Raw genomic sequence first — 19,163 nt, 5'->3', positions numbered from 1 at the left:
CCTAGACCAGGGTTCAGCTGACATCGTGGCTGGTGATGGGTGAGGCAGTGGCGGCTGCAGCATAGTAATCACAGCCACAGGTCGGGTGTCAGGCCACTGCGTGACGTTCAGTGGCCGCACCCAGGGTACACAGCGTAGGCAGCTCCCGCACCTAAGTAGAGACCTAAGTCCTAAGACAGATAAAGATGGTGCTAAAGGTAAACCTCTAATTCCTCACACTAGGAAAGCAGCGTCAGGCCACAGGGCTGGACATCCTAAGCTCTGACAATTGCTTTCAGGAGGTGGGGCAGCAAGCACCACCCAGGGAGGGTGACCAGCCATCCTGGTCTGAGCAGGTTTGAAGGTCACATGTCCAAAACCTAGGCAAAACAAGATACCTGAACCCCCAGTGGTCAGCATGTATACATGGGGCAAACCGACCCTGGATTTTATTTGAAAGAGGTGGCATTAAAAGAAAAAAAAAAAAAAAAAACGGCAGCAAAAGCCTGTCACACACCAAAAGATAAGGCTGTGGTCAACAAATACCTCCTGTTCCCCGGTCGGCAGCTGCCCTGAACCAGTAATCCGGGTTTGGTTTCTTTCCCTTTCCACGACCAAGCGCTGCTGAGAGCCCACCGACGTCAGCAGCTGGAAGTTCACACGGACTCAGCTGGGCACTGGCCGAGGGGAGGTAAATAAACAGATCCGGTCTCTGTCCTGCAGCGCCGCACACAAAAACTCCCCCTAATTGGTCTGGGCACAGAAGTGCTCACTGTCTTTCCAACCTCATACTAACTCAAAGAAGAGAGTTGGCAGAAGCACAAAAATGGCAATCTGCCAATCCCATTAAATAAAAAATAGAAGGGAAGAAAAAGCACAACTGTGGTTTCAAGGGATTCCAAACATTCTCTTGCATAACAGACACACAGAGGATGGGGTGAGAAGCAGCTGGGTGAGCAAGTAGGAGGAGATGGTGACGGGGAGCAGGGGACGTGCCCAGAACCCGCCCCCTGCACTCAGCAACTCCCCACCTTCATTATAGTGTTTTTGGCTTGTGAACAAGTTTAGATCAACCTAAGTTAAAACATTTGGCTGCCCTGGTGCACGCTCAACACAGAGGATGAACTCAGCCCCGTCTGAGTCCTTTCAGTTCACCGGGCTGCAGGGGTCAGGGCAGGACAAGGATGTCCTCCAGCTCGCCGAGTGGTTCCCACATCATGAGAGGCAACGGGAGGGGCCGCTTCTCTCACCTCGATTTCGGCTGGTGCAGGCTCCTTGCTGAAACACATGCTCATGATATTCCTCGCTGTTCGATAAAAAGTTGTTAGAGAAACAGACCTTCCCTGAAACAAAACAAAAAAAGAGTAAAGCTTCAGAAGCAAAGCTGAGCCCTACTGCAAATGAGGCCACACACCTGTCATGGGCCGCTGCCCCTTGGCGTCCCTGCGGCTGTGGGTCACCTTGTATCCTGAGTTAATGACAGGCAGAGAAGGCAGAAATTCTCTAAGAACCCACAGTGCTAAGAGGAGCGGGAAGACTCCACCAAGGATCACCCTCATGAGGGCCAAATTGTTCTGCCAGGAACAGAGGCTGCCACCCAGAGGCCCCGAGTGGACGCAGAGCGGAAGCATGGAAGGCCCCTCCAAGGCCCTGCTGAAAAAGCCGCTTGCGCTGGAGGCAGAATCCCTCAGCTGACAAAGGCTGCTGCAGGCCAGTGAGGAAGCTATCAGCAGCTGTGACCTGATGGAACTCATGACCAGGGATCCCACAGGAGAGAAGCTGGAGAAACAGAAACTGGGGTGACATCTACACCCTGAGAGTCCGTGCCATATGAACACCTGCCAGGGCAGCAGCCTTCATTGAAGTTACAACCTGGTCGCCTTCTTTCCACAGAACCACCTGCTGTCCCCTCCGCACCTCTTCTTCGATGCCCCTGTTCCCAATAACATCCAGAATGATTTGCTTGTTTTGATAAAATAGCTGAGTGTGTCAGTTTGGGAATCCGGAGTCAGCACCTTCTTTACCCACCACACCAAATGTGGTGCGTTTTTCAGAGGGAAGCCGTCTTAAGACCCTTGCTATGGTTTCTTTCTTGACCGGGAAAATTTATTACTTGAGTCCAGAAGTATCTCCTGAGCACCTACTGTGTACTAGGCCAAATCCTAGGGGCCGGAGACAAAGCAGTGCCTGAAAAACACACAACACCTCTGGGCCTCATGGAGCTTCCGTTCAGTCTGGGGAACACACAGGCCTCAACCACACAAATATGGGATGGGAGGTGTCGCCAGGTGTCATGTGGAGTGAGGGAGGGTGGTCAGGGAAGGCTTCCCCGCAGAGCACTGGACACTGCAGCGTTCCTGTAGAAGTGACAGGGCCAGAACAGGGAGCAGCAGGTGCTTTGTGCCGTCAGGTCCACAGTCGCAGTCGGTATGGAGACACTGGCTTGTGCCTTTCTCTCCCACAGCAAAGGAACTAGATGGGGTTCTAACTACAGGAACATACTTCCATGCAAATTCTAAGCCACTCCCAATGGTTTGCTTCTTGTAACATAAAAAAGGTAACTACAAGGAGGGACTGAATTTTGCACCAAGGCAGAGTGCAATGAGCGAAGGTGAGGATGACACCAGCACACAAAAGTCAGCAGCCAGGACACCAGTGCCACAGAGAGTTGCGCAAGCAGGGTCCCCACCCCGTGGGCACATGGCTGCCTGGGGGCGTCGCCATGGCCACCACGCAGAGCTCCAGTACATTTCCGTGATGAAATCTAGAAATATCCTTGACAGGGTGAGTTTTTAAAAATCCAAACCTCTTTTTCGGATCAAACATACACTCACAGAATTGGCCTTCCTCAGTAAAAAGTAAAAACAATGACAGTTTCTCATTTCACCAGTTGGCTATTCAAAGTCACAGGAGTGAGTGACTTTACCTGACAAAGGCTTCTCAGTAAAACATTCAGGAAACACCAAATAAAATTCCCTAGAGCTTAAAGTCTCTGGGTCACACTTTCTCTTAAGAACATTTATGAAGTCAAATACAAGGCAGTTGTGTCTTGGCAGGCTGCATCCTGCAACCCCCACACCGCATGGCCACCAGGCAGCCTTAGGCAATGGGAGAGGACACTCAGGTAAAAGGGACCCAAACCCTCTCAGGGTCTCAGGTCAGAAAAACTGAGTATCTCTTTCCAGAGAAGTGTGCAAGTATATGAGATGCAGCCTGAGGTGGGCCTGCAGGGCCTGGACTTAAAGTGAAGCAGCAACGCCAGGGGTCAAGTCAACTCTTCCTCTGTATTTTTAAGATGTGTGATGGAATCAGAAGCCCGCATTGCCTCAACTACAAGGCCAGGCCAGAGCCTGCAGTCAGGAAGTCATGGGCACCTGAGGGTATGGCAGAGCTTAGCGATAACCAACAGCCAGTTCCCAGTGCAGCAGAAACCCACTAGCCACACGCCCCCACCAGGCTCACGAGGGCTGGAGCAGAGAACACTTCCCTCCCAGTGAATCCAGAACTGGAACCACAGAGGACACGCATGTGCCAGGCAATTCAGCAGAGACGGCAACTTAGCTGGGCTCGGCCAGCTGGGCCCCAGGTGCTCCGCTACCCACTGGCAGGCTGGAGAAGGGAGGAAGCCCCAAGCCTTGCTTCAGAGCCAGGCCAGCTGGGAGGGCTGCCAAGAGGAGAGCCACGGACTCTGCCTCCCTTGCTTCTTGGAGGGGTGAGTCTCCTCAGGATGACTGTGCTGCAGTGAGACCTGGCGGAGATGGGGAAACGCTGCGCGTTTCAGTTTGCTGGTTTATCCCCAACTCTTCCCTCCACAGCGTGTGAATGGTGAGATTCATTTTGATGGCTTTATCAGGGATAGCCCTCCACAGAGAGGACCTGGCAACGCTGGGCTGGCAGTGAGGTGAGCAGATGGAAATGAGGAGGCAGAGAAAACAAGCGAGCAGCGTCCACTGAGGGTCCAGCCAGTGAAAAGTTCAGCTGGGTTTGGGCAGCTGTCAAGTACCAGGATGAGACAGAACTGGGGATGCAGGGGAAACAAAGCACGCAGCCCAGGTACTTATCCCTGGCATATCCTGCACGCAACACGCACACGCAAGCCAGTTAATGAAAAGGAAACCCGAGGCCCTGGGCGGGCAGGAATAGACTCGTGGTGTCTTCGTGGAGTGGACTTCCCCTCCCTCACCGGGTCTCTTGCTGCCCCACCTTGCATCAATGTTCCATCAATGCACCCAGAAGGCCCTCACTAGGTTCCTTGATATTGGACTTCCCAGGCTCTACAACCATGAGCCAATGCATTTCTGTTCATTACAAATTCCCCAGTCTGTAGTAGTTCAGCAGCACAAGTGGACTAAGTCAACACCCTCACCCAGCACAGTGGCCCGCCCTTCCTTCATCACACCAGGGAGTCAGAGAACGCGCAGTCCAGTGCACAGCATGCCCCACTTCCTCTCTCATTCCTCCCGCACTCCTGCAGCTGGGGTTGGCTGCTCTACGAAGGCCCCTACCTTATAGATGCACTTGTGGAAGTCATTGAGGACGCCTTTGTCCTCCTCCTCCTCCTTGACCACTTCTTTTTCCTGAGCGAAGAGTCGCCGCCGGCCGGTCTTCAGCTGGGCCTGGCCCACCTCCTTGAGCTTGCTGCGGAAGCCGTTCCTGGGGGCCACGCCATGGATGAGCCCATTCTTGGGCTCGAAGCGGGGCAGAGGATGGAACTTGTGGTGGTCATTCTCTGTGTGGCCTTCCAGCGGTCCCTTGCGCTTCTCCAAGATCTCCTTTTCCATCAGCACTTCCTTCTCCAGCCGCCGGTGCTCCTCGGGGGACAGGGAGTCGTAGGAGAGCAGGTACTGGCAGTAGGCCTCCTGCAGCTTGGCCAGCCGGTCCTGGGCAGTTCTGGGGATGCGCAGCATGTCTGCTAGTTTGTTCCATTTTTTGAGGTCAGTCACTTGCTGCATTCCGCCCATCTCATTAATCAGCCGGAAAAAGCAGGCCAGGTCGAGCTCGCAGCCCCCTGGGACGGCGAAGGGGATAAAACGGGACAGTCAGTGAAAGGGACACGAACAAGACGTTCCTCATTCAACCTGTAATTCTTGAACTCCTACTACGAGCCAGGACTCTGACAGGCTCTGGGGAGAGAGCGGCGAACAGCAGGCTTCCAGTCTACAGAGACGGGGGCGTTACACAACGATGGGTCACGGCCATATGCTACGGCCACGTGGAAAAAGGGACTACCATTTTAGGTGGGGAGCATCTGAGGAGGCAGCATTTAAGCTGGGGCTTGGCTGAAGAGGAAGCGAGCTAGCCAAACGGACATACAGGGAGGAACATCCCAGTGTGCCATGTACTGGCGCATGCCTTCTCACATGGAGGCAGGTGTCATGAGAAGACCAGCTCCCCAGTGAGGAGCGGGCAGGGGTCCTGGCTGCACCCACAGCCCAGTGTCACCTGGAATAGCTTTCACACATACTTGCTACCAACTCCCAAATCCCACCCACCCACTCACTTCACCCATCCACCCACTCACACAAAGTTAGTTTATTTTCAATCCCGCCGGATTTCCAGAGCAAAGAGCAACACCCACATGAGGACACAGGGCAGTACATCTGTGCCTTAGCCTCATCCCTCGCCCATCCAGACAGTGGGCTGCTTCTCAGTGTGTAAGCTGGTGCCCTTCCTGATCAGGTCACAGACCAGCGCAAATGCGCATCAAACCTGGACAGGTTTTAATGCACGCCCGGTGGCTTTTCTAGATGGGAATGGAAAAAGCAACCTTCATCGGGCCAAATAAAGAAAGGGGGGCGGGAGGGATTTTCCAAAATAATCATCAACAAAATGCTAAACAAAGTATAAATTAATAACGTTTTAAATCTTTAGAGTGTGGGGATATGTTGTTTTTAAGTAATATTGTTTTTAAGTAATAAAAGGCAAAGTGTGCATGGATCCAGTCCAGGCAGGGTCCCTGCACACACCAAGCATGGCCGGACCCACCAGGTGAAGCGTCTGAACCACCTCGGCAGCACACACAAGAGAGCGAGTTCCCGGCACATCAGCAAGACCAGGGATGGGGACACAGAGCCTGAATTCCACTCACACTAAGTGGCAGGACAGTGGGCTGATGTGGTTGTGGAGAACAGGGGGGTGGGGGTAACATCAATGAGGAAACTGTCCCCAGCCTTGACAAGAAGGACCTAAGACCAGAGACTCCACAACTCACTCCAGGTCCCACAGACTCCCAGAGTCCCAGGTGGGACTCAAGGTGGGTCTCCGGCTGACAATCGGGAGTTCTTCCCTCCAGGGCAGGTGGGCCCGGTCTCAACTTACAGAGGTAGGTACCAAAACCAGTCCCCAACCAGAACAAGTCCTCCACCGTACGCGTGACTCAGAACACAGGTCAGAGAAGGGAGGAAATCCATACTTTCATATTTCACTCTAAGTAGATTATAATGCAAGAGCACCTGAAAATCACACAGCGCTTGCAAGAATTCTTCATGGAATCCTCACCCACTGTGATCACTCCCATTCAGGGCCTTGAGGCTGCTACATGGCCAAGCCCCTTCCCCACCCAACTCCCACCAGCGGCACAGCGGCTCCCTGGGGCCTGCGGTGGAAGTGAACCTGCACAGAGGCAGAAGGCACATCCGCTGGGGTGGATTTCAGGCTATTACTTCAAAGTTATTAAGTTTCTACCACTGTCAGATGGCTGAGCTCAGACCCCCAGCCCTGAGGTCTTGCTGGGTCGTAAGCAAGTCAGTACCCCTCGGACAGAACGTCAGATGCCTTAGACTTCTGGGAGATGGCAACAAGCACAGGACAGGGAGGCACAGTATGGCTTCTGTCCCAGGGTACGGGAGTCAAGGGTAAAGAAAAACCTACTCTAAACAAAAGGGGCTGTTGCTACGATGTCAAGTGTGCTCTCGAGGCTCCATCATCCACCTAGCAGAGTAGGGAAACTCAGAATATTTCCCTCCTGTCTGCAGGTCTCCAAAGGCAGGAGGATTCAGTGCGGTTCCATCACTGACTCAGTCACTGTGTCCCAAGCAGTCACGGGACGTGGTCAGCAGGCGTGGGTGCACGCGTGTGCAAAGTCTGCTCCCTGCACTGCTGCCTGTCACGTGCCATTCCCAACAGCAGAGCACAAACCAACAACTCCTGCAAGTTAAGGTGACTGTTACTCAGGCATCAGCCCTAGCGGGCACCTGCTGAGGGGAACCACTGAACCTCCATCCTGCCTGGAAGCCTATCTTGCTGCCAAATCCCTGACACTTAAATGATGGCTACATGTCTCCATGCCTTTGAAAATTCAGGATCTCCAAAATGGAGGTGTGGCCTGTTTCCTCCCATGGGTCTAGACTAATGGGGGTTGCAACCTTACCTGGATGCACCTCACTGCACAGAACCCACTTAGCCTTAACAGGGCAAGTTCATTCTCGCCCTGTGTCCCCAGTGCCAGGACTCAAGAGAGGATGACAGGGAAGGAGAGCTACAGGGGAACCCAAGAGGAGTCTCTGCCTGCAGCCCACCCCGAGGAGCAAGGGTCTGCATGACAGCCCAAATATGCATTCGCTAAGGATCCACTGTGACAAGTTTGCAACAGCCCCAGCCAGAGCTGCACCTGGTCTCAGAAAAAATGTCAACAGATCCCCTGACCTGTGGCCTTGACAACATCGCCAGAGAAACTGAAGCTCAAGGAAAAACAAAGAAGAAGAAGAGACAAGGCTGAGCAGGATAAAAAATGTCCTGCAGGACCCTAGAGGGCTATGGGCTGCATGGTGCACCCTCCAAATTCATATGTTGAAGCCCTGACCCCCAGTACCTCAGGACATGAATGAATTTGGAGACAGGGTCTTCAAAGGGGTAATTATGTTAGAATGAGGTCAGTAGGATGGGCCCTAATCCAAAGACACAGACACACACAGAGGTAGGACCCTGTGAGGACACAGGGAGAAAACAGCCATCCACAAGCCAAGGAGGAAGGCCCTGGGAGAAACCAACCCTGCCGGCCCCTAGACCTTGGGCTTCCAGCCTCCAGAACTATGAGGAATGTCTGTTGTAAGTTCAACAGTCAGTGGCGCTTTGCAGTGGCAGTCTAGCAGAATCCAGAGGGGCAGCGTTCCCCACTGATCCCCTGGCCCCTGCTCTGACTCCAGCAGTTGTGGGTAGAAGTTGACAGCCCAGGGGAAGCAAGGGGCCCACCCCAGATCCAAGCTCAATACCATTCTTGTCCTGCCACCAACGCCCAGGACCTGGGAAGAAGGGCTGCAGGGGGAATGAGCTGAGAAGCCCACTACTCCCGAGACAGGGGAGCCGAACTGGAGCTTCTGCAAGGGAAGAGAACGTGAAGACTGTGAGGGAACTGCAGGGATCTGGGGCAGGCAGGGACACTCCCCCCACCCCCCAGCCCAGACCTACCTATGAGCGGGAGCTCGTCCATGGTGATGCCCTGAGATTTGAGGTGCTTCTTGATGCAGGCCAGCCGCTGCACGTTGGGGCCCCAGCGCCGGCCCAGCTTGTGGATGTGCTGAATCTGCGTGACAAACCGCATCTCATCGTTGAGCTTGCACTCGGGCCGCCAGTCTGGAGGGGGGATCACCCTGCACATCCCGAACTTCTCCACCTGAGCGCGGACCGACTCGATGTAGATGAGCGGGTCGTGGAACTCCTTGGCAGAGGGCCTAAGGACGGGGATCTCGTCCATGGCCGCCCACCCGGCCTTGCCGCCGCCCTTCTCGGCCTTGCCCGAGTCCTGCGGCTTGTGCACGGACTCCGGTTGCGAGGTAGAACGATTTTCACAGGAGGCGCCATCCGCCTTGCCATGTGCTTGTCTGCCTGGCGTGCTCTTCCCGGCCGTGGCCCGCTTCGGCCGATTCCTCTCCAGACTGCGCTCCGGCACTTCCTTCTTCACGTGTCCGTTCAGCAGACCTTTCTCGGCCGGGGCCTTCTTACCAGGGCCTTCCGCGGGGCCAGCCGCCCCTTTCATCTTCTTGGGGGGCGACTGTGGCTTCTCCGCCTGGTGTGCCTCTTCCAGTCTCCTCTTGGAGTTCCGCAGCCCCTCCCGCAGCTGCAGGCCCTCCCGCAGCTGCCGCCCCCCAACCTCCTTAGTGCATGACTTTGGGTTCAACCTGCCACTGACCTTGAGGCCATTGACGGCGGGCCCGGTGGACTTGGACGCCCCCCCGAGGGATAGCACCTGTTTGCGGGTTTTTGCATTGCTACTTTCAGTTTTCCCTGAGATTGTGTGGTTGACAGCGGAACTGGGTTTGTGGTGATTGGGTTTGGTGTCCTTGACCAGTTCTCTCTTGGCTTTGGTGTATGTGACAGCCCCCTTCGTCACCGTGGCAGTGTACTTCACAGTTTTGGATGGTGAAGGTCTGACCTCGCGCATCTTTTTGGCACTGGTTGCACCTGCACCCAGAGATGACATTCGAGTGACTCCGTTTACCTTAGAAACCTGTGGAGCAGCAGAAGCAGAGGCGGAAAAAAACGCAGAATTAGTACCTGCCACGAAAACGACGGGCCCACCCGTGAGAAAGGGCCCTGGGTGCTGGGGATGAACAGAACCAGCAGCCTGTTTGTGATAAGAAGAGATGTGGAAATGCCAGCAAAGAGAAGCAAAATACACATCCAAGAATTAAGCAGCGATGTCCACTTTCGGAATCCACTATACACCTATCCTTCTTCACAAAAGTATGCAGCCTGCCCCAGGCACTTCCTAGCCGGGTTTCCTGTGTGTATTTTCACGTTCCCATGGCTCTTCCAGGAAATCTGGTGTTTCACAATGAAGACCTCCCCACGTGCCAGACAATCACCTGTCCTGAGCTTCTAAGAGTTGATGACAGCAAGATCCTGCTTCCTTGGGGGAAGTGGAGACAGACACACACACACATCCCTGTTCCAAGAAAAGTCATGTCTGCTATTTCTGTGCTCCACATAGCAGCACGACCTGCCCACAGGATTTAGAAATCTATGTGGCTAAAAAAAGAAGGAAAACAAAAATACTATGGAAGGAAAAGAACAGCAGTGCCCATGTGGTTTGGCTCCGGGTGGCAGGCCGGGCCCGGAGGTGTGGCTGCAAACTGTCAGCAGCTGCCGTCTGCTTTCCTTGTGGAGACAAGCCCTGGACAGGGCCAGGCTGGATGGAAGAGGGATGCCCCGACCTCACCAGTGAGCAACACATGCCAACCCTCATCTGCACACGTGCTTCCTATATTTTCCCACCCTTTACAAACTTTCCCACATATTTTCCCACCCTGGACAAACTTTCCATTGGGTTCTATGGGACCTGGGCAAACAGAGGCAGTCTTACAGCTTGGACGCCACGGTAATCCTGGGACACACAAATGTCACAGAAAATGGGGAGCGACAATGGCAGACACCATAAATGCACAGGCTTCAAACAAGAATGATGAAGGGACCCCAATGGGCTGCTGCCGGACATGCTGGTTTTGAGGAGATGTCTTCTCCGTGTCACGATGTAGCCACTGACCCACCACTTAACAACTTGGGCATTACTTTCCACCTATGATATGAGTTTAAAGTCAGGGACTTCAGGGTTTTATAACCACCACCATCTCCAAAGGAAGAAGCCTAAAAATCACACAATTACTGAGAAACACGGAACAGAAACACGAGCCCCCTCTTCTCCCCTATAGCCCCTGAGAGGAAGATGCCAGAGTCGGGGGAGCCTGCACCTCCTGGTCAGGAGAGCTGGCCTCACGCAGTGATGGCCAAGAGGGCACTGAAACACCAGTGCCACCACAAGGCTGTGCAGGCTGCCCTCACATGGGGACGAAGGTCCCCAGATGGCAGGTAATGAATCTTAGTGACCTTTGTACTAAACCTAGGCCTGGCCCAGGAATAAGCAGTTACCTTAAGTGGGGGTGGGGTGTGGGATGAAACTTCCCAAAGGCATCCAAACCAGTGGCTCTCAGCATCCCCTACAGGGCTGATGTAAACAGATCACTGGGCCCTACCCGCACAGTGTCCAAGTCAGAGGGTCTGGGATGGGGCTGAGAATGTGCGTTTCTAACCAGGTCCCAGGTGATGCTGTGCGCTGACCTGGGGACCGCGCTTGGAAGCACTGAATGAGGTATCAGTGAAGTTTATAAAAACCGAAAAGGAAAGAAGCCACTAAGACCTGTATTTCTCTATATGCCACCAGTTAAATACAGTCCAATCAAAGCCACAAATTCTTGGTAGGACATCATCTCTTAGAAGCCAGCCCCAGGGAGACCTCATTCTTGGAGCCAGGATCTCAGGCCCCATGAAGAGGCAGAAGGGAAGGCCCAGCAATCACACTCAGGCTCCTAAACCAGGAGTCACCCTATTAAAAAAAAGTGGGACTGCCAGACAGGGTCTGGAATAAATAATGGGAAACCCTTTTGGAGAGGAAAAAAGCACCTGGCAATGATAAATTTAAAACAGACTTATAAAACCAGGGGTAAGAACAGACAGAAATATTCCCTGGTAAGTGCCATTAATCTGCAAGAGGAGGTATAGTGAGGAATGCAAATCTCCTAGTTTTAATTGTTCTTTCAAATGCTTCCACTAAAACCAAAACAAGACAAAACATTTAGAAAAACAAAAGCAAACAGTAAACTCCAGCTGGGGCTGATCTTTATTTCCAGCAACAAAGCCGGGGGCGGGGGTAGGGTCAGGAACCTCAGTGAAGGGCTCTATCTCGGGTTTAGACAGTGGAAGACAACACCTCTACAGTTGGCTCAGTCTCCTGTTAACCTGTAGGGGTGCAGTCTGTTTCACCCCCATTCCCAGCACAAGAGTCTCCTTAAGGAGACTGACTACATGATGCAGCTGTGATCATCTCTTCCTACAGATGGGGAATCGCCAGTCAAAATGGCAAACTCCAGACGGTGCCAGACATAACCAACTCCTGTGAGGTTCAGGCGTCAGCCACCACTACTTGCTGAGGTTTAGTTCAGTGTTTTCCAAACCTGGCACCCCTAAAACCCTTGGGGGAGCTTCAAAATAATGTAAAGCCCTTCCCTCTAGATTCTGTACTAATTGGTGTTTAAAAGCCCCAGATGGCTGTGTTGCCGCAAATCCATGCACCCTGCCCTTCCCTAACACCCCTGTGCAAATGCCAGAGCGCTATGTCTCTCATATTCTATCTGAAATAAGAGTGTAAGGCCTTTGGTTCCATCCATTCTGGCTTCTCGGGGGCACCTGCGTTCATGGCTAGCAATGCTACAGGGAAGTAAATTTTCTACACAGCTGAATTCTATATATCACTATCTTCAATGGCAAAAGGAACACCTTATTTACATCTTTCTGAAAAACTAAATACTGAATTATTGGCAAGGTGTACATTCAAATAACTTGCTTTATAAGAAAATGAGTTGCACTATTTTCCTTCTTACTATTACAACAGTTATCTTCAACAGTATCCACCCAGATATCACACACGCACGCCCATGTAACAAGCTCAAAGACTAGATGGATCTCACCCACAACACAGAACAGCGAAGTTCAAACAAATAAATTACAAAGACTGAAAAGGGTAAGTGGACTGGTTGTCTTCCCCCTCGACACCCGGAGGGTCCGTGTTCTAGGCCCACCACGAGAGGCCACAGAGGAGCTGACAAGCTAACACGCGAAGCAGTCTGCCCCCTCAAGCTGCTCCATGTGTCCTAAAAGGGAGAAATAAAACAGAACCAACAACTCGGCCAGCACCACCATTGTGGGGAAACCCGGGACCCACCAATCTAACAAAAAGATACCCCTTTTCTTGGCCTGGACTTAATCAGTACAAAAGAAAACAAAAGAACGGAGGAAGGCATTGTCTTACCTTGCTACTGAAGGTCTCCCCCCACCCACCTCTATCTGTATCAATTAAAACCCCAGTTATGCAGCCAGTGCGCTACAAGGAAGGTCACTGCTGCACGTCCTGAGGGATTCCACGTAAGAGCACACACAAGAAGTCATCTGAGCTCGCTGAGGAATTAGCGCCGTGGTGGGCTACAGCAGGGCCCTCCACTGAATGACAATACATTTCAGCTGAGCGGCGCTTGAAGCTGCTCCTTCTCTCAGCTCTGTTGTGGATTTCTGGCTTCTCGGCCCATTGCCCCCTACCCCCAACCCAGCTCTGCAGAAAGTGAGGTGTCTGCAGCGTGTGCTCCTTGACCCACAGCCATCCGTCGCTCGTGTCTTTGATCCCAGGCACACGGCCATGAGGTATTAGAGCAACCCCTCCTAGTCATAAAAGAATGGTTTCAATTTAACAGGCAAGGTTGAGAGCATTTTCAAGTTACATTCAGCCAGATGAGTACTTGCAACAATATCTCATTCTTCTTGCAGAAGGGATATAAGGTGAGAGATATGAAAGCCTGGGACATCAAACGTTCCTACCTTTGTTTTTAATAATGAAAATTCCATCTTAAAAACTGTACCCGGTCCACACTCTGTGTGCTTGCTTTAAGAATATAAAATCCCTCCCCTCCACCCTTATTGGTTTTTCTCCACCTCACCATCGACACACACAATATTTAAATCAACTCAATATGATGACAGATGAAAAGGAGAAACATGCAGTTCCAAGGCAGAGCAGAAGATGAGAAATGACTCTGATGTTTTTGGTTAACTAAGCAAAAATGTTGTAGTCGCTCAAGATTACGATGCTGTCCTCAGTTCAACCTCAGATTCACTGGCACGCTCTTCTTTCCCACGAGAGGGAGCCGTTGAGCCGAGGCCTCTGCCAGCCTTTCAGAACAGAGCCAGAGCCCAGAGAGAGAAACAGTTGGTGGCTGGGTATAGTCCATTTGCACTTTCAAACTTGAATCAAAAACAAAGAGCCTGAACAGAAGCAAAATGCACTGGACAGACAGTGAGTTATGGAAGGGGAGGAGCAGCCTGCTCAAACACTGACCGCAGCAGCACGTGGGCAGGAGCCTTCTATCCAAGGCCAAGGGGAACATGCTCTAAAGAGATGCCTGGGTTCTACCAGGAAATCTAGATGTACCTATAACCTCTCCTCCCATTGAAGGCAATGTAACTGAGTCACAAATACCACACCACCAGCAAGTGCAGTTCAAATGACAAAATGATGTCATGAGAAGAAAACCTTAAACATTTTTAAAAACTAATACGATTTTCTAGGTTTCCTTCTCGACAGTCGTATTTTCCAGAACTTTAAAAGAATATTCTCAATTCCTTGGCCCTCTCTGAATCTTACCAAGGCAGGACTTTTCTGCAACGCCTGTCCATTTTCATATGAAAACCTCTTCAGTGACGGTGGCCTAGCTCAGTGTAAGGTCCTGCAAAACCCGTGGGATGAGCCAGTTGATCATTTTCTTCTCACACTCAGCCTCAGCATAAGAAATGAGAATCACATGTGGCCACATCTGGTGCAATATCCTGGCTTACAAACCACACAGATTTCTACACAAGTACAAAACCTGCTCATGACTCTCTTGGAAAACTAATACTTCAAAACCCTTGCTAGGAATAAAGCTCGTTTGTTGCACCATCCCCTAAACTTGTTACTTTCTGTCACCGCATGTAAGCAGATGTACTACTGCAGGAAAGCAACAGAAAAACACCATTTGCTCCTTGGTGAGACCCTTTACCAGACAACCAAATTATTACCCAGGGGCAATCCCAGCCCCGTGACAACTGCAATGTTTTACAGGCACATGCATTCCATGACAAAGACAGCTCATTTGGTATTATCGAGAGTAAACAGTCGGTCAGAGCCCTCTCACCAAGAAAAAAGTGTATGCACTGGTGTGTTCTAACTCTCGGGTTCTAGGGACTCCATAAATGGCACACACTATCAGACAGTATTACCCAGTACGCAGGAGGGGAAGTGGTTTTAGACTCGGCAGACAGGTGTGTGCCCCCACACAGTTCATTAGAGCAAGCAGGGCAAAGGGACTTCTCAGCAGCACCCCCTAAAAATTATATCCCTCCACATTTCATACAATCTCATTTATGCTTTTAAGCTGAACAATAACCAAAAAAAAACCCCTAAATATCATATTTGAAATGAAAGATCAGAGTATCCTCTGGGCCCACATCTTTCATGCAGTTGAAAAGATGAAAGGTCACAGTCTAATCATTTGCATCAAGCAGTCACAAGGGAATCTACAATTTGCTTTTATTGACCTTATTTTCAGAGTATTTAACTAATAGGATCTGGAGGTTTGAAAATTTTCCTGGCCGGGCGCGGTGGCTCAAGCCTGTAATCCCAGCACTTTGGGAGGCCGAGACGGGCGGATCACGAGGTCAGGAGATCGAGACCATCCTGGCTAACACGGTGAAACCCCGTCTCTACTAAAATACAAAAAAAATTAGCCGGGCGAGGTGGCGGGCGCCTGTAGTCCCAGCTACTCAGGAGGCTGAGGCAGGAGAATGGCGTGAACCCGGGAGGCGGGGCTTGCAGTGAGCTGAGATCCGGCCACTGCACTCCAGCCTGGGCAACAGAGCGAGACTCCGTCTCAAAAAAAAAAAAAAAAAAAGAAAAAGAAAATTTTCCTTTTATTTCTCACAATGTCCCTGTGCAAGGAGTTGGTAAGACTGGCTCCAAAAGAATAACAGGGCCCAGGAAGGTTAAATATCACATCTCAAGACTCATTAAAGGTCAGGGTCACAGCCAAATTAGAATCTGGAGCCATGGGTCATCCCATCTGGGCCGGTTAGACTGGAACAGGGAGGCAGGAGGAGAGGGAAGAGGGAGAAAGTGGGGAAAGGGTGACAGGAGAGGATCCCTGCCCTGCATGAGCATATGGCGCTACCTGCAAGGACTCTACCCTGAGCCCTGGAAGCAGCTGAGCTTCCCGCACTAACTCAGAGGCCTGCTGTGTGAGAGGCACCCCAGGACCTCTTTCCTGCACCTCAGATCCTGCACAGGGAACAGGTCACACAGACATGCCATGGAGCACGGAGGCAGGCAGGGCCATCCCAGGCTAAGGCGGTACTTGCTGTTCCTCCTCAGCTCTTTACGCTGTCCAACTGTGCTAATTCCTCTCATCCCCTTAACAAAGGGAAACCTTGAACTGAATGAAGGGCAAGTGCTGAGAGTGAGCTCTGACCAGCTGAGACGACAGGCGGATCCCACGCACCCCCGTTCGTGACCGCGCAAGAGGGTGTGTGCACCCATGTCTGTCCGTGCATGAGAATGTGAACAGTCACAGGTACATGACTCAGGTCCTCTGCCACCCTTCATTCCTGCCTCGCCATCCCGAGGATGGGTTCTCAGGGCAGAAAGGCAAGATCTGGAAGCTCACCTGGATATGGCCTTAAGTTCTGATGTGGCCCATTAGAATTTTACCACAAGTAAACTCAAAAAACTCAAAAAAGCAAAGTGGGATGAATAGAAGATAAACAAAAACAATCAACTTAACCCTACTCTAGGATCCTGGGAAAACAGGATGCAGTCACATGGTGTAATCACTGTCTTTCTTTCTCTCTGGGTTGCTTCTAATTCTGTTCTCTTTCATGAGCAAAAACCTTAGGTTGTAGAGTTCTGTACACGTCTCCCTCAGACCAAAAGCATTAGGAACAGGATAGGAGTGAAGAATCACAGACCCAGGACCAAAGCTCGGTGCGTCCCTGGGCTTTGTGCCTCCAGTGCTGACAATCGGGGGTCCAATGGTTGACAGACGCCAGGTGAGCGCATGATATGGCCCAATTCCACACCATGGCTGTTGCCTCTGGGAAAACTGAGGTCTGTTTTGGCAACAGTGGCCAGTGTTTAATACGTGCTAGGTGTGTGTGGACTGTGAAAACATCAATGTGGTAATGATTCTTGCCATGCCCACCTCCCCACCAACTGCATACTATTTGCTAGGTAAAGGTTCACGTGTGCATGCACGCATACCTGTCTGCCTGTGTGTGACTACAGTCACATGTTCACATTCAGAGAGAAATATCCACAACATCACCAAGAATGAGAAAGACCACCTCCACCACAAGATGAAGTCCAGTATGTTCACACCACAATAACCATGTACACAATGACCATGCTAGTCACTCTGCAACACGGCCAGCCAGGAAATCCCTTCTATCCCCTCCATAACTTCCTCTGAAGCTACTTTAAGGATCAGAGCCTCCAGTTTTTCTGGGGAAGATTTTAACATGTATGTTTCACTCTGTGAGGAAAGCTCATCAATGATCCCATGACTCAGCGGATGTTAAAATGGAGTGGGGAACAGGAGCACGAGGAATCAGTGAAATGCCACCTGTCCGGGGGACAAGCCCTCAGCTGTGTGCATGCAGGAACCTGCCTTTATCCCCACTACTCATCCCTAGGGTTGTGAGAAATCAATATCCAGGAATGGGAACATCTGGACAGCAATAATGGCCAAGCCCTAAGGGATTCTTCAAAACTGCCTGACCAGGACTGGCATTATCTGTGGCCCTCTTGGGGGCCAGGGGGCCGAGGGGGGCAGGGCGGGACAGGCAGGGGCAAGGAGGTGGTCAGGGTGGCATCTACCTGCACTCTGTGGATGCTACGGCCTGGGACTCAAATGCCTTCAGTGGAAGAGGTGCCACCCAGCCACACCCAATTCCACAGACTGCTCGGCAGTGTACACAACATGCACATATTCTGCTTCAAAGGCCAGGTGGTGAAATGGTAACTTGTCACATCAAAAAAAAATGGAAAAGTAGACCAGGATCATCCACTAACAGAACTATGCCATTTGCAGGCCTATTTCAAAACCTAACCTGAGAAAAACATGTTCCCTGCCACTCTACCGCTCATGTGGAGCCCAGGGTGGGTGGGTGGGAGAAGGCTTAAGTAAGGAAGTGAGTTCCCTTTCTGGGTGAATGCAGTTGGTGAATGCATTGGCACCCAGGGATGACTGCAAATCCAACTGATGGATCGTCACAGAACAAAAGGTGCAGGCGCCTGCAGCCCCTGCAAAGGTGTGCTCTGTCTCTCCCTGTCTTGCTTCTGAGCATCACTTCCTGCTTCTTGAGCCCTCTGAAGATGAATTTTGAGCTTGGTGAAGTGAAGTGGGAAACTGGGGTCTGGCACACATGTGGGCACCCCTGCCGGACTTTACCTGTTTCCGTAAGTCCTGAGCCGACCGATGCAGAGGGGGGTGGTGATGGTTGGCAGCGGGCCCCTTGGCCGAGGAACCCGTGGAGGGGGCCGCTGCGGGGTGGTTCGCTGAAGCCTGCTCCCGGCGGCTGTCAGCCCGGTGATCGCTGTGCTTCTCCTTTGCGGGAGTGGCCTCTTTGCTTTTGTGTTTTTGAACAGGTTCCTTCTCCCGTGTTGACCTGCTGGAACCATTGAAAACTAGAAAGGAAGGAGAAAACAAGAAAAAAGTAACTACCTTGACCACTACCACGCAAACTACTGATATGGTTTGGCTCTGTGTCCCCACCCAAATCTCATGTCCAGCTGTAATCCCCATGTGTGAGGGAGGGAGCTGGAAGGAGGTGACTGGATCATGGAGGCAGTTTTCCCCGTGATGTTCTCGCGACAGCAAGTGCATTCTCATGAGATTTGATGGTTTAAAAGTGTTTCCCACCTCACGCTCTATTCATTCCTGCTGCCACGTAAGATGTGCTTTGTTTCCCCTTCACCATCCCCAATGACTGTAAGTTTCCTGAGACCTCCCCAGCCTGTGAGTTCCTTTAACCTCTTTCCTTTATAAATTACCCAGTCTCAGGTACTATCTTTATAGCAGTACCTTTATAGGTACTGTACCTATACTGGACTAATACACCTCTACTCCCTGAAGTCAAAAAGAATCAACCATCAAATGTCAGATGTTCTCAAAAAAAAAAAAAAAAAAAAAAAAAACAGCCAGCACCTGAATGCAGATGATGGGAAGAAGCCTAAACATCAAGAGACAAAATTAAATTTAAAACCCTAACCGTTAAGAATTTTGTGCTTTAGCTAAAACAATGGAAAAATCCATTCTTTAAAAACTCCCTACCAGAAAACTCCAGCACCCCTCAAAGTATCAACATCATACCTGACGAAAAAGAACTTAAACTTTTAACACAGTCTCATTCCAAGAACATGACCACCTGGAATATAAAGACAGGGGATCCAAAATAAGGAAGTATATTCTCAGCCGGGTACTGTGGCTCACGCCTGTAACCCCAGCACTTTGGGAGGCCAGAGCGGGTGGATCATGAGGTCAGGAGACTGAGACCATCCTGGCTAACATTGTGAAACCTCATCTCTACAAAAATACAAAAAAATATATATATATACA

At 51.2% G+C, this 19,163-nt stretch overlaps 1 protein-coding gene across 6 annotated transcripts in view; it reads right to left on the bottom strand.

Annotated features, from left to right (window-relative positions):
• JARID2 (jumonji and AT-rich interaction domain containing 2) overlaps nucleotides 1–19,163 on the bottom strand; it is a 281,067-nt gene that overhangs the window by 19,350 nt on the left and 242,554 nt on the right. For all 6 annotated transcript variants that reach the window (XR_004184202.1, XM_031666928.1, XM_031666930.1 and 3 more), the window contains 4 exons: nucleotides 17,997–18,232; nucleotides 8,386–9,424; nucleotides 4,485–4,987; nucleotides 1,230–1,322 (listed from right to left, as the gene is read on the bottom strand). Coding sequence is in view for 5 of the 6 variants with exons in the window: in XM_031666928.1 (XP_031522788.1) it covers nucleotides 1,230–1,322; nucleotides 4,485–4,987; nucleotides 8,386–9,424; nucleotides 17,997–18,232 (1,871 nt within the window). In the remaining variant the exon portion in view is untranslated. The remainder of the gene's footprint in view (nucleotides 1–1,229; nucleotides 1,323–4,484; nucleotides 4,988–8,385; nucleotides 9,425–17,996; nucleotides 18,233–19,163) is intronic.

Source organism: Papio anubis, chromosome 6, assembly GCF_008728515.1.
Source record: "Papio anubis isolate 15944 chromosome 6, Panubis1.0, whole genome shotgun sequence".
NCBI lineage: Eukaryota > Metazoa > Chordata > Mammalia > Primates > Cercopithecidae > Papio > Papio anubis.
Note: the sequence above shows the minus strand (reverse complement) of the source record. Positions and strands in the feature narration are given on the sequence as shown.